Here is a 14,873-nt window from a genome sequence, read left to right as displayed (position 1 = left end):
CTCTTGATATACAATCTGACATTGGTCAGTTGTTGATATTAACTTCCCACCTGTGAGGGCACCCTAACTATGACATTGGTCAGTTGTTGATATTAACTGACTACCTGTGAGGGCACTCTAACCATGGCATAGGTCAGTTGTTGATATTAATTACATGTAAACCATTTATTGATTGCAGGATTCAGAGAATGAAATAGATGATGAAGTAGATATTTTGATGAGCAGCGACATCGTCACGGCAACCATGTCAACAAAGTCAATTACATTTACAAGGGCACAAAGTGGATGGTTGTTCCGAGAAGACAGAACTGAAATGGTGGGATCATTTAATGCTGATTTCTATGTTGTCAATGGTATGATCATTGAATCCAGGAAAAGGTAAGCTAGAGATGAACACCTCTTGTAAACTATATATTGTTTATTTCTAAGTTCTGGCAGCTACTTTTCAGAACTGTTTACATACAGAAATCAAGCCAGTGAGTGTATGCAGTACCATCAGTGATCAAAAAATCAATAACAAAAAATGTCAAAAAAGTTACAACAGTATTTGATGTCTATTGTAATGTATGACAAATCAAACGTGACTGTTCCTGGTTGCAGTGCTGTCTTGAAAAATTCAACCTTAAGTTGTGATGGGTCAATTTTTATGTTGCAAACTTTCATATTATCTTGATTAACTTGCATCATTGTATTTGTGTTTTGTGTTTTGTAGGAGGGAACATTTATCAGATGAAGATGTACAGAAAAACAAAGCTGTAATGGACAGTCTTAGTAAAGGCACTGTAGTAGAAGGCAATGTAGAGGTTAGTACTAATGGACAGTCTTAGTAAAGGCACTGTAGTAGAAGTTAGTACTAATGGACAGTCTTAGTAAAGGCCCTGTAGTAGAGGTTAGTACTAATGGACAGTCTTAGTAAAGGCACTGTAGTAGAGGTTAGTACTAATGGACAGTCTTAGTAAAGGCACTGTAGTAGAGGTTAGTACTAATGGACAGTCTTAGTAAAGGCACTGTAGTAGAGGTTAGTACTAATGGACAGTCTTAGTAAAGGCACTGTAGTAGAGGTTAGTACTAATGGACAGTCTTAGTAAAGGCACTGTAGTAGAGGTTAGTACTAATGGACAGTCTTAGTAAAGGCACTGTAGTAGAGGTTAGTACTAATGGACAGTCTTAGTAAAGGCAATGTAGTAGAGGTTAGTACTAATGGACAGTCTTAGTAAAGGCACTGTAGTAAAGATTAGTAGTAATGGACAGTCTTAGTAAAGGCAATGTAGTAGAGGTTAGTAGTAATTGACAGTCTTAATAAAGGCACTGTAGTAGAAGTTAGTACTAATGGACAGTGTTAGTAAAGGCACTGTAGTAGAGGTTAGTACTAATGGACAGTCTTAGTAAAGGCAATGTAGTAGAGGTTAGTACTAATGGACAGTGTTAGTAAAGGCAATGTAGTAGAGGTTAGTACTAATGGACAGTCTTAGTAAAGGCACTGTAGTAGAAGTTAGTACTAATGGACAGTCTTAGTAAAGGCACTGTAGTAGAAGGCAATGTAGAGGTTAGTACTAATGGACAGTCTTAGTAAAGGCACTGTAGTAGATGTTAGTACTAATGGACAGTCTTAGTAAAGGCACTGTAGTAGAGGTTAGTACTAATGGACAGTCTTAGTAAAGGCACTGTAGTAGAAGTTAGTACTAATGGACAGTCTTAGTAAAGGCACTGTAGTAGAGGTTAGTACTAATGGACAGTCTTAGTAAAGGCACTGTAGTAGAAGTTAGTACTAATGGACAGTCTTAGTAAAGGCACTGTAGTAGAGGTTAGTACTAATGGACAGTCTTAGTAAAGGCACTGTAGTAGAGGTTAGTACTAATGGACAGTCTTAGTAAAGGCACTGTAGTAGAGGTTAGTACTAATGGACAGTCTTAGTAAAGGCACTGTAGTAGAGGTTAGTACTAATGGACAGTCTTAGTAAAGGCAATGTAGTAGAGGTTAGTACTAATGGACAGTCTTAGTAAAGGCACTGTAGTAAAGATTAGTAGTAATGGACAGTCTTAGTAAAGGCAATGTAGTAGAGGTTAGTAGTAATTGACAGTCTTAATAAAGGCACTGTAGTAGAAGTTAGTACTAATGGACAGTGTTAGTAAAGGCACTGTAGTAGAGGTTAGTACTAATGGACAGTCTTAGTAAAGGCAATGTAGTAGAGGTTAGTACTAATGGACAGTGTTAGTAAAGGCAATGTAGTAGAGGTTAGTACTAATGGACAGTCTTAGTAAAGGCAATGTAGTAGAGGTTAGTACTAATGGACAGTCTTAGTAAAGGCACTGTAGTAGAGGTTAGTACTAATGGACAGTCTTAGTAAAGGCACTGTAGTAGAGGTTAGTACTAATGGACAGTCTTTGTAAAGGCACTGTAGTAGAGGTTAGTACTAATGGACAGTCTTAGTAAAGGCACTGTAGTAGAGGTTAGTACTAATGGACAGTCTTAGTAAAGGCACTAGTAGAAGTTAGTACTAATGGACAGTCTTAGTAAAGGCACTGTAGTAGAGGTAAGTACTAATGGACAGTCTTAGCAAAGGCAATGTAGTAGAGGTTAGTACTAATGGACAGTCTTAGCAAAGGCACTGTAGTAGAGGTTAGTACTAATGGACAGTCTTAGTAAAGGCACTGTAGTAGAGGTTAGTACTAATGGACAGTGTTAGTAAAGGCAATGTAGTAGAGGTTAGTACTAATGGACAGTCTTAGTAAAGGCAATGTAGTAGAGGTTAGTACTAATGGACAGTTAGTAAAGGCACTGTAGTAGAGGTTAGTACTAATGGACAGTCTTAGTAAAGGCACTGTAGTAGAGGTTAGTACTAATGGACAGTCTTAGTAAAGGCACTGTAGTAGAGGTTAGTACTAATGGACAGTCTTAGTAAAGGCAATGTAGTAGAGGTTAGTACTAATGGACAGTCTTAGTAAAGGCACTGTAGTAGAGGTTAGTACTAATGGACAGTCTTAGTAAAGGCAATGTAGTAGAGGTTAGTACTAATGGACAGTCTTAGTAAAGGCACTGTAGTAGAGGTTAGTACTAATGGACAGTCTTAGTAAAGGCAATGTAGTAGAGGTTAGTACTAATGGACAGTCTTAGTAAAGGCAATGTAGTAGAGGTTAGTACTAATGGACAGTCTTAGTAAAGGCAATGTAGTAGAGGTTAGTACTAATGGACAGTCTTAGTAAAGGCACTGTAGTAGAGGTTAGTACTAATGGACAGTGTTAGTAAAGGCAATGTAGTAGAGGTTAGTACTAATGGACAGTCTTAGTAAAGGCAATGTAGTAGAGGTTAGTACTAATGGACAGTCTTAGTAAAGGCAATGTAGTAGAGTTTAGTACTAATGGACAGTCTTAGTAAAGGCACTGTAGTAGAGGTTAGTACTAATGGACAGTCTTAGTAAAGGCACTGTAGTAGAGGTTAGTACTAATGGACAGTCTTAGTAAATGCAATGTAGTAGAAAGCAATGTTGAGATTAGTACTATTGTCTAGTCTAATGGGATCTAGTAGCCAACTTGTCCCTCCAAGTATGTAAGACATGTATGACACACAGGTGTGTGTATATCAAACTACATTTTGTATTGCCCACACTCACAGATTCCAACATATATACAAGTATGTCAACTATTGCCCACACTCACAGACTCCAACATATATACAAGTATGTCAACTATTGCCCACACTCACAGACTCCAACATACTAGTACTGTATATCAAAATATTGCTCACACTCACAGATTCCAACATATATCAAACTATTGCCCACATTTGCAGATTCCAGCCTATATCAAATTATTACCCACACTCACAGATTCCAACATACTAGTATATCAAACTATTGCCCACATTTGCAGATTCCAACATACTAGTATATCAAACTATTGCCCACATTTGCAGATTCCAGCCTATATCAAACTATTGCCCACACTCACAGATTCCAACATACTAGTATTATACAAATGTCGACTGGCTGTGAGGGCAATAGCATACGTCTGTTCACCGCGAGGGCCTGTCGATCACCTCAACATTAACCTATTTCCTGAGGGTGAAGCCCAAGGGAAATAGGTTGATGTTGATGTGATCGACAGGCCAGAGGGGGGAACTGACGTATGCTATTGCCCGAACAAGAGACCAGTCGACATTTGTTTTATGACACATCTCATTCATACTATTATAATAAACCTGACACTACGTACAGTTCTGTAGGATTATCCTCAACAACAGGCAATACCGTTCCTACTTCCACCCAGTATTTTTCTAAAATACTCACAGCATTTTTGATAACACACTTTGTGCGCTTAGCATCTTTGTGTGACACCAGTTCTGCAAGATCTTCTTCAGACACTTTCCAAAAACGTGGATTATCGTTTGCTGCCATGGCCATTGACCCGTCTGAATATTTGTCATCTGCAAGGAAGACGCTCACGCATGCGCAATTGGCGGGCAATATTCCACTTGACTTTTCATTCATGGAACTATTGCCCTATGGGGCAATAGATCGTCATTTCCCGGGCAACAGTATTCAAATTATGCATACCACGTGACAGGGCATTGACCAATCGCAACACGACTCACACAGATGATGTGTTATAAATCCAACTATTGCCCACACTCACAGACTCCAACAGCCGACTTGTTTCTGGAGTGACTATCATACACTAGTATATTAATTTATTGCCCAGACTTAGGGAGCTCTAGTAGTTAACTTGTTCCCCTAGTGACTACCACAGTGAATATGGCTTCACTTTCATATTGCAGCACAAAGTAAAGAATTAAGCTATAGTATAAATGAATGAATATGGTCAGTGCAGTGCTTGTATTCACCAATATTTTACAGGTATACAGGTATACAGGTACAATTCTGATTATAGGCCTTATTTAGGCCTCTGATATCAGATCATGTTAAATTAAAGTCTTGTCAGTGCGTATGCTAGCATAGTCTTCAAATTTAAATTTCACTTGCAAGTCCTTCCCAGTGTCTATCTAAACGTCTCTCAAAATTATATACATTTGGTGCATCAACCACATGATTGGGAAGACTATTCCATTGGTTTATACTTCTATGTACAAAAGAAAATTTCCTAATATCCAGCCTAGTATGGACTTTGTACAGTTTATATTGATGCCCTCTAGTGTCACAATGTCTGGTCTTGAGAAAATCAGTCACTCTAGTGTCATATTTCCCCGACATAATTTTATAGAGTTCAATCATATCTCCCCGTAGACGACGGTAAGCCAAAGTTGGTAAGTTCAGATGCCTTAGTCTTTCCTGGTATGACAATTCTCTAAATCCTGGAATTAACTTGGTAGCTCTGCGCTGTACGTTCTCGATGGCAATAATATCCTTTTTGAGGTAAGGTGCCCAAACTTGATTTGCATATTCCAAATGTGGTCTAACCAGACCTTTGTACAATAATAAAAAACTTTCTTTGTCAAGATGAGCATAAGTTCTCCTTATCAGACCCATTATGGAATTTGCCTTATTTATTTTTGTAGACATGTGACTTGAAAAGGATAGCTTATCATCCACAATTACTCCTATATCCTTCTCTTCCTTTGTATTTCTAAGTTTGACCTTATTTTGTCCCATGGTATATGATCTATCTGACAAGTGTGTCTTTCCTATCCGCATACTGGCACATTTATCTGGATGAAATTTCAGAAGAGAGTTCTCTGTCCAAGTATACATGTTATCAACATCTGTTTGTAAGCAATCACAGTCTTCTTCCTTGAATATTCCCCTGAAAACTTTGGTATCGTCTGCGAATAGATATATTTCTGAGCTTTGTACTACATCTGGAAGTGTGTTGATATATATTACAAAAAGTATGGGTCCTAAGACAGATCCTTGGGGTATACCACTTAGCACCTCCTGCCATTCCGATGAAACGCCATTTACAATAACTTTTTGTTTCCGATTATTGAGGAAAGCAGATATCCAGTTTAACAGCAGGCTTGGGATCCCATAGTATTGAAGTTTCTCCATTAAACGCCTATGAGGCACTTTGTCAAAGGCCTTCATAAAGTCACAGTACACAACATCAACACATCCTCCAAGATCAATAATTTCTGTCCACTTGTCTAGGACTTTGATTAGTTGTAGTACAGTCGAACGACCACTGATGAAACCAAACTGTTGATCACTAAACAAGTTATTACTGTTCATATATTTCACAATAGAGTTCCTTATCAGGGTTTCCATTATTTTACAGACAACACTTGTAAGGCTGATTGGTCGGTAATTGCTGGCTAACCATTTACAACCTTTCTTAAATATAGGCGTAACGTTGGCACACTTCCAGTCATTCGGTATTGTCCCTGTCTTTAGTGATGTGTTATAAATTATGGTTAATGGGGTACAGAGCACTTCTCTAAGTTCATATAATATTCTGGGATGTACGAGGTCAGGGCCTGGTGATTTTGAGGTTTTTAACTTGGATAAAATCTTAAGTGTAGTCTCTGGAGTAATATTCAGCTCAAGTATGTGTCTAGCATGTATGGTATTTGGTAAATCCCAGTGGCCTTGTTGTTCCCTTGTGAAGACTGATGAAAAGAAATCAGCAAGAACCTCTGCTTTTTCTTTGTCACAGGTGGTCATATCTTCTCCTTTATCATTGCCTGTTTTGGATAGGTTCGGTATTCCAGTTCTTAATTTAGATTTAGAACTGGCATAGCCCCAGAACTTTTTTGGGTTTGTCTTGACCTCCTTCGCCACTGACTTTTCATAATCTTTCTGTACTTTCCTTGTTATTCTTCTAACTTGGTTTCGGATTTTACAATAGTCCTGATATACTTGACCATCTTTTGTTTGCAAGAATCTTTGCCATAATCTGTTCTTCTTTTTAACCTTTGCTAACGTTTTTCTATCCAGGGGTACAGCATAGTTCTTTTTGGACGGATTCACAACTTTCTGTGGAATGCAGACTGTTTCCGCTTCTCTATAAATTTCTAGAAATGTGTTCCATTGTATATTCACATCATCTCCGCAGGAATTAAGTACTTCTGCCCAGTCTATACTTAACATTTCTTTCATTTTATTGTAGTCTCCATTATCATATTTATATCTAATCTTTGGTTGTACATTGTCACCTTTAACACACATGACTTTGATCTTCAACATAGAATGGTCACTCTTCCCCAGGGGGGCATCATGTTCTACGCAATCTACAATTTCCTTTTCATTTGTGAAGACAAGGTCTAAGATAGAAGGCCTATCAGTACCTCTCCCCCTGGTTGGTGAATTCACATGTTGATGTAGATAGCAGTCTCGGACAGCCTCAATAAAGTTGAATTCCTTACCAGTTCCTGATGCAGTATTTCTATAAATGTTCCAGTCTATATTTGGATAGTTCATATCACCTGCAATTACGGTATGCGAATGTTTCATATCAGCAAGACAACTAAATAAATTATTTATACTTTCATCATTTGTTGGATTTGAACTCGGACTTCTGTATAGTGAACAAAACAACAAAGTGTCTGGTCCTTCTAGGCTTATTTCACAAACTTGTGCTTCCTGGACTGAGATCAGTTGATCTACATCCAATAAATTATAGGATAAATGCTTATTTATATACAGTAACATTCCCCTGCCGATGACCTCAGTAATGTTTAGTGCTTCCAGATTATACCCTTGCAGGTTAAACTGTGCTATATTTAAACTGTATTTGAAGTGCTTAGGTTTGACTTCAGAAATTGCAATTATATCGGGTTCATTCTCCTTCACTCTACAGCTTAACTCTTGAAATTTCTCTTGGGTCAGGACATCAGCATTTGTACTCCATATTTCTATATTTCTCTTTGTGACTGATCCACCTCTCTTGGTGGTCTTCTCTTTATTTTCACAACTCTTCTGTCCCACGGAAGCCCTCTGACTGCGTAGAAAAAATGTGGGTCATTCATTTCTGTATTCCTCTTTCTTACATCTTCTTGGAGTCCTTTATCCACCTCTCTTTCCTGTCTTGTCATATCATTCTTAATGCTTATCTTGTTGTAGGGATCCCTAGCATCCTTCAGCTTATATAAATTCTTCATAACTTTAAACTTCATTTCTTCAGTGTGGAATGATACAAGTAGAGGTCTAGGTTTGGCAGTCTTGTGGGATCCTTCTTCATCATTATTATCTACCTGCTCCTTCTTGCCTAGTCTTCTAACTTCCACTTCAACTTCCTTATTTCCACTAGTTATCTCTATCACATTAGCCAAGTGTTCTTTATCATACTTTAACAGCTCAGATCTTAGTATACTTGATGCCTCTGGTAAGTTGAATACCACTATATTCTTTTGTCTTGATATTCTATCACTTATGTTGCTACATACCTCCTTTACAACCTCTTCTTGATTCTTAGTTTGGGCTTGTGATTTCACTACCGGGTCCACTTCTAGTCTAGCCTTGATGTCGTTTATTTCTGTTTGCATAAAGTCTAGTTTATTCACAACTTCTTTTCTGAAACCTTCTAAGAAATTGCTACATCTTAGCTCTATCTCCCGCTCCTCTTTTATGCATCTCATTGCTTTCGCTACACAGTTGTCGCAGAACCAGGGGAAATCTGGCCTGTCTCCTACGTTTTTATATGTTGCTTCTGGTATCTTCAGGCACTTAATGCATCTCCTAGTCTCACAGTAATCACATTTAAGGAGTTTACACTTTTTGTCGGAAGACGAAATTTGACATGTATCACATTCCCAACCTTCGTCACCTATGATACTGCTCGTAGACTGCAAGGTTCCTCTTACTCTTTTTCCTCTTCTTGGTTGTTGTGGTTGTATGAGAAACTGGCTTGACGACGTTTCATTTTGTTGACGATGGTCGCCGCCATCTTGGATTTCTTGGGCTGCACAGGCCATACTTCAAGTCGGCGAATATCGACCAAATACTCCAACCCAGACTGTTTCCTCTGATTAGTGTACTCAAAAACTATTCAACTCTGTTTACTATTACTCTTAGTCAACTAAAGTCACTAAAAGTCCATTCTTTTTTCAGACTGATGGTCCGCGATGCAAACTAGATGTTCGCACATTTCACGCATGCGCACCAAGTATTTTTTGACAATACTTTAAGAGTTGTTACAGAATCTAAGAATTGGTTGATGACATATTTTGTATTATTGTATTTTGTTTTTGTTTTATTTGTAGCCACAGAGACGACCATCACTAGTACCTCCATCACCATGTCATGTCACATGGGAAGATTACTGCAATGCAGTTCCAAAAAGGTAAACTTTTATTGACATGACATCAGCTGTGTGTAAATCCAAGTGTCATTGACTGGCAACAAAACCTTGCATTTACAGCTACCAGAGTCACGTTACATGTTTATATTTGTTGTGATCACCACGATCATCATCTAACATTGTGGTTATTCAAATCTTGTTCTGAAGTATACACATTGAGGGGGAATTGTCTGCAGTTTAAACAACATTATTTTATTCAGATGTTATTTTACCTCTGTAGGCCTCCTACATTAGGAAGATCTATGCTATACAAAGAAAGTAGGAAGAGTGTCAAAGCTACGGCAGCCATGGTAAGTAGACTTCAAGATAGCTCTACAAGAAAGTTCAATCCTAAATTGATAAAGCAAAACACTGATAGATAAAAAAGATTTAAAAAAAGTGCTACAATTATTTATTAGAAAGATTTTTTGACAATACTTTAAGAATTGGTTGATGACATCAGTTCTTTGTATTGGTGGACACCATAACTTCTACTCCATACACTACATATGTATTACTATAGGTGTGTGTGTGTGACAATAAATCAACTGTTTTGTTCTATTTTGACCCTTTAGCATGAGGTAAAACTCTATTGCAGGTACCGAGAATTGGCTGATTACATCACAGTGTGTTTATCTTCCTGTATGTTAAACCAATCAAAATCATTGTTCTGTTTTATTGTTTTGAAGTTAGCAGTTCATGTCATGTGATCACATATGTAATAATTGGCCTGATGATGATTATTATAGCTTGGCTAGTGCAAAGTGTACCAATCACTGTAAACCATCCATTGTTATGCATTTCAGAGTGATGACTTTCCACTTACGATAGAGGAACTTCTAAATGTTCTAGAAGTTATAACACCATTTAAACACTTCAATAAATTAAGAGAATTTGTACAGATGAAGCTACCAACAGGTTTTCCAGTCAAAATTGGTGAGTAAATTTTATAAGCAACTATGATTTGTATAATGTTTTAAAGACATTATTTTATTTGCTCACTAATGTCAAGATTCACTGCACTTAAAAAACATAGAGAAAAGACAGAGACATAGGGACAAGTTTACAAAGTAAGCTATTATTAAACCACAGATATGTGAGTATTACTGTCATGGAGTACTCATTCATTGTGTAAGGTTGACAAGTAACATTAAGTATTATCATGGTCACTGTGTGTACCAATAATTACTTACACCAGTGTGTGCACATACTACATGTAGTGGTATTTTCACTGCAGTGCAATACTGAAAACATTATTGCGTACCTGCAAATAATATGCAAATCTTACTCAAAGGTGCATGATTATTCAGTATCATTTTCAGGTATTATTATTATTAGACTTTATTTCAACTCGATAGACTGTTGAGCCAAATGGCTCTTCTCACACAGTGTCGAGCAATAGAAAAAATTTACACTTTATACATTAAACATGATAAAAAGTAAACTGACAACTGCTAAAATAAAAACGTAAAAACGCAGACAGGTATAGACTAAAAACACAAAAAGAAACACACAAACGGGATGCCAACCTAGTTATTAAGAAGATGGTACTTGCAATTTCTTTTGAATGATTGAAGCGAAGATTTAACCTCTTCGGGCAGACTATTCCACAATTTAACCCCGTTATACACTACACCTGAACTCATACATCATTGGGTTCTGATATCAAATACCCCTAATACATTACACTTGAACTCATACATCATTGGGTTCTGATATCAAATACCCCTAATACATTACACTTGAACTCATACATCATTGGGTTCTGATATCAAATACCCCTAATACATTACACTTGAACTCATACACCATTGGGTTCTCATATCATATACCCCTAATACATTACACTTGAACTCATACACCATTGGGTTCTGATATCATATACCCCTAATACATTACACTTGAACTCATACACCATTGGGCTCTGATATCAAATACCCCTAATACATTACACTTGAACTCATACATCATTGGGTTCTGATATCATATACCCCTAATACATTACACTTGAACTCATACACCATTGGGTTCTGATATCATATACCCCTAATACATTACACTTGAACTCATACACCATTGGGTTCTGATATCATATACCCCTAATACATTACACTTGAACTCATACACCATTGGGTTCTGATATCAAATACCCCTAATACACTACACTTGAACTCATACATCATTGGGTTCTGATATCATATACCCCTAATACATTACACTTGAACTCATACATCATTGGGTTCTGATATCATATACCCCTAATACACTACACTTGAACTCATACACCATTGGGCTCTGATATCAAATACCCCTAATACATTACACTTGAACTCATACACCATTGGGTTCTGATATCATATACCCCTAATACATTACACTTGAACTCATACACCATTGGGTTCTGATATCATATACCCCTAATACATTACACTTGAACTCATACATCATTGGGTTCTGATATCAAATACCCCTAATACACTACACTTGAACTCATACATCATTGGGTTCTGATATCAAATACCCCTAATACACTACACTTGAACTCATACATCATTGGGTTCTGATATCATATACCCCTAATACATTACACTTGAACTCATACACCATTGGGTTCTGATATCATATACCCCTAATACATTACACTTGAACTCATACACCATTGGGTTCTGATATCATATACCCCTAATACACTACACTTGAACTCATACATCATTGGGTTCTGATATCATATACCCCTAATACATTACACTTGAACTCATACACCATTGGGTTCTGATATCAAATACCCCTAATACACTACACTTGAACTCATACATCATTGGGTTCTGATATCATATACCCCTAATACACTACACTTGAACTCATACATCATTGGGTTCTGATATCATATACCCCTAATACACTACACTTGAACTCATACACCATTGGGCTCTGATATCAAATACCCCTAATACATTACACTTGAACTCATACACCATTGGGTTCTGATATCATATACCCCTAATACATTACACTTGAACTCATACATCACTGGGTTCTGATATCATATACCCCTAATACATTACACTTGAACTCATACATCATTGGGTTCTGATATCAAATACCCCTAATACATTACACTTGAACTCATACATCACTGGGTTCTGATATCATATACCCCTAATACATTACACTTGAACTCATACATCATTGGGTTCTGATATCATATACCCCTAATACACTACACTTGAACTCATACATCATTGGGTTCTGATATCATATACCCCTAATACATTACACTTGAACTCATACACCATTGGGTTCTGATATCATATACCCCTAATACACTACACTTGAACTCATACATCATTGGGTTCTGATATCATATACCCCTAATACATTACACTTGAACTCATACACCATTGGGTTCTGATATCATATACCCCTAATACATTACACTTGAACTCATACATCATTGGGTTCTGATATCAAATCCTTTCATACACATATTTTTTCTTACAACACATGTAAATCTTGCACAAAGGTGAGTGACACACTATGGGTGCATATGTTTGTTAATTCATCGTTTACTCTTAAGTTGTCCTTGAATCATTTCCACATTTTATTAATTTTCAGCATTTTGGATTATTGTAGTATAGATCATATTATGAACTATAAAGTTGGTAACTTTTCATTTTATAATTTTGTAGAAAAACATTACCCACCTCCTAATGAGACCCTCTCCTTTTGTTATAGACATCCCAGTGTTGCCAACAATCTCGGCAAAGATCACATTCCAGGAATTCCAGAATGACCATGATATTCCGTCATCATTGTTCTATATTCCTCGGAATTACAAAGAGGACCCGAACCGATTTCCCGATCTTTAGCAGTGATATCATAACTGATGATATCCTGCGGTATATATCTTCAAATTAATTTTCATTTCCACAGTCTCTTCTTCAAAGAGAAATAACTTTGGATTTTGTCACAGACATTATGACTTAGGGGTGCTTTTTACAATTAAGTCACGTTATATGTAGACAGGTGGATACTAGACGTCACAAACGATTCAGAAAATGTCAATTTCTGAAATAGATTTGATTCAGAAGATATGATTTTTTGAACTGGTTCACACAATTGTGCAAGTCCTCATAGTTCATATAGATTAGAGGAAAATACTTGTAACTTATGGGATGTCTTACCCAAATGGTTGCCATAGTAATCAATACAGAAAGTAGACATTGACAACACCCATTGGTAAAAATGGTGGCACTGGTTACCCCTGGTTACCCAATGAACTCTTGTCAAGTTCAGGCACTCAGCAGTAGAACAGAACCAAGGACATTTACAAACAACAGAATACAGTGAATTCAGATCATTTCTAAATTTGGATAAATACCCAGTGGACATTGTTAAAGTTCATTTACGCCAGCAAAATGTTGTAATATTAATTTGGACTGTCATTCATCTAATGGGTATTACTCGCATAAAATGAAAAGCAAGGTCATGCAATCAGCCACATACATATATAAATTTGGTAAATTACATGATAGTACAGAGCACATCAAATACCATCACAGTTTGTGTGTACACAACACAGTAGATGTCATCAAATATATTGTACACAACACAGTAGATGTCATCACAGTTTGTGTACACAACACAGTAGATGTCATCAGTTTGTGTACACAACACAGTAGATGTCATCAGTTTGTGTACACAACACAGTAGATGTCATCACAGTTTGTGTACACAACACAGTAGATGTCATCACAGTTTGTGTACACAACACAGTAGATGTCATCACAGTTTGTGTACACAACACGGTAGATGTCATCAGTTTGTGTACACAACACAGTAGATGTCATCACAGTTTGTGTACACAACACAGTAGATGTCATCACAGTTTGTGTACACAACACAGTAGATGTCATCAGTTTGTGTACAGAACACAGTAGATGTCATCACAGTTTGTGTGTACACACAGTAGATGTCATCACAGTTTGTGTACACAACACAGTAGATGTCATCACAGTTTGTGTACACAGCACAGTAGATGTCATCACAGTTTGTGTACACAGAAAACACGATGGAGCATTCCAAGATGAAGTATTCTGTACTGAGCAGATCAACAGTATTAGTATTTTGATACATATTATCAATTTATTTGTGTGTGTGTATTTATCCATGTATCTACCCATTCAAAGAGAGATAAATGAGTTTGTGATATATCTATGTGTACATGTAAACATTATGCAAGAAGTTACTAATCATGTGTCCAATATGTCCAATCAGCTAGTTGTCAGACATAACTTGTATCTAAGAGTCAAATGAAAAACCAGTGTAGGAAAAAAGGAATTTTCATAATCAAAAATCATTCTGTTTGAATAATGACTCACTGAACACCACTAGAATATCAGCTGTATTCTGTACACTTCCTGCCAGTACAATCTGAACAATAGTAACAAGAGTTTTGGAATACTTTAGTTACCATAGGTACGCTGTATTTGTTTATGTGTGTGATTATAATTATATGTTTGGATGTGACCATCTAAAAGATCTAAACCAGTGGTACAAATCAAAAATTCAACTGGTGTCATTCACATGATTCAGGAATATTTTACAGTGGTACCAAAACAGTTTATAAGGTGTATCGGTTTCAAG

General features: G+C 36.8%; 1 protein-coding gene across 1 annotated transcript in view; it reads left to right on the top strand.

Annotated features, from left to right (window-relative positions):
* LOC144436420 (ankyrin repeat domain-containing protein 13C-like) overlaps positions 1–13,873 on the top strand; it is a 54,859-nt gene extending 40,986 nt beyond the window's left edge. The window contains exons 6-11 of the mRNA XM_078125217.1: positions 179–378; positions 713–803; positions 9,151–9,230; positions 9,469–9,538; positions 10,034–10,163; positions 12,963–13,873. Coding sequence (XP_077981343.1) covers positions 179–378; positions 713–803; positions 9,151–9,230; positions 9,469–9,538; positions 10,034–10,163; positions 12,963–13,096 — 705 coding nt within the window. The 3' untranslated portion in view covers positions 13,097–13,873. The remainder of the gene's footprint in view (positions 1–178; positions 379–712; positions 804–9,150; positions 9,231–9,468; positions 9,539–10,033; positions 10,164–12,962) is intronic.
* Positions 13,874–14,873: the final 1,000 nt, after the last annotated feature.

The sequence above is a fragment of the Glandiceps talaboti genome, chromosome 6, assembly GCF_964340395.1.
Source record: "Glandiceps talaboti chromosome 6, keGlaTala1.1, whole genome shotgun sequence".
Lineage (NCBI taxonomy): Eukaryota > Metazoa > Hemichordata > Enteropneusta > Spengelidae > Glandiceps > Glandiceps talaboti.
The sequence above is the reverse complement of the archived record's forward strand: the minus strand, read 5'-3'. Positions and strand labels throughout refer to the sequence as shown.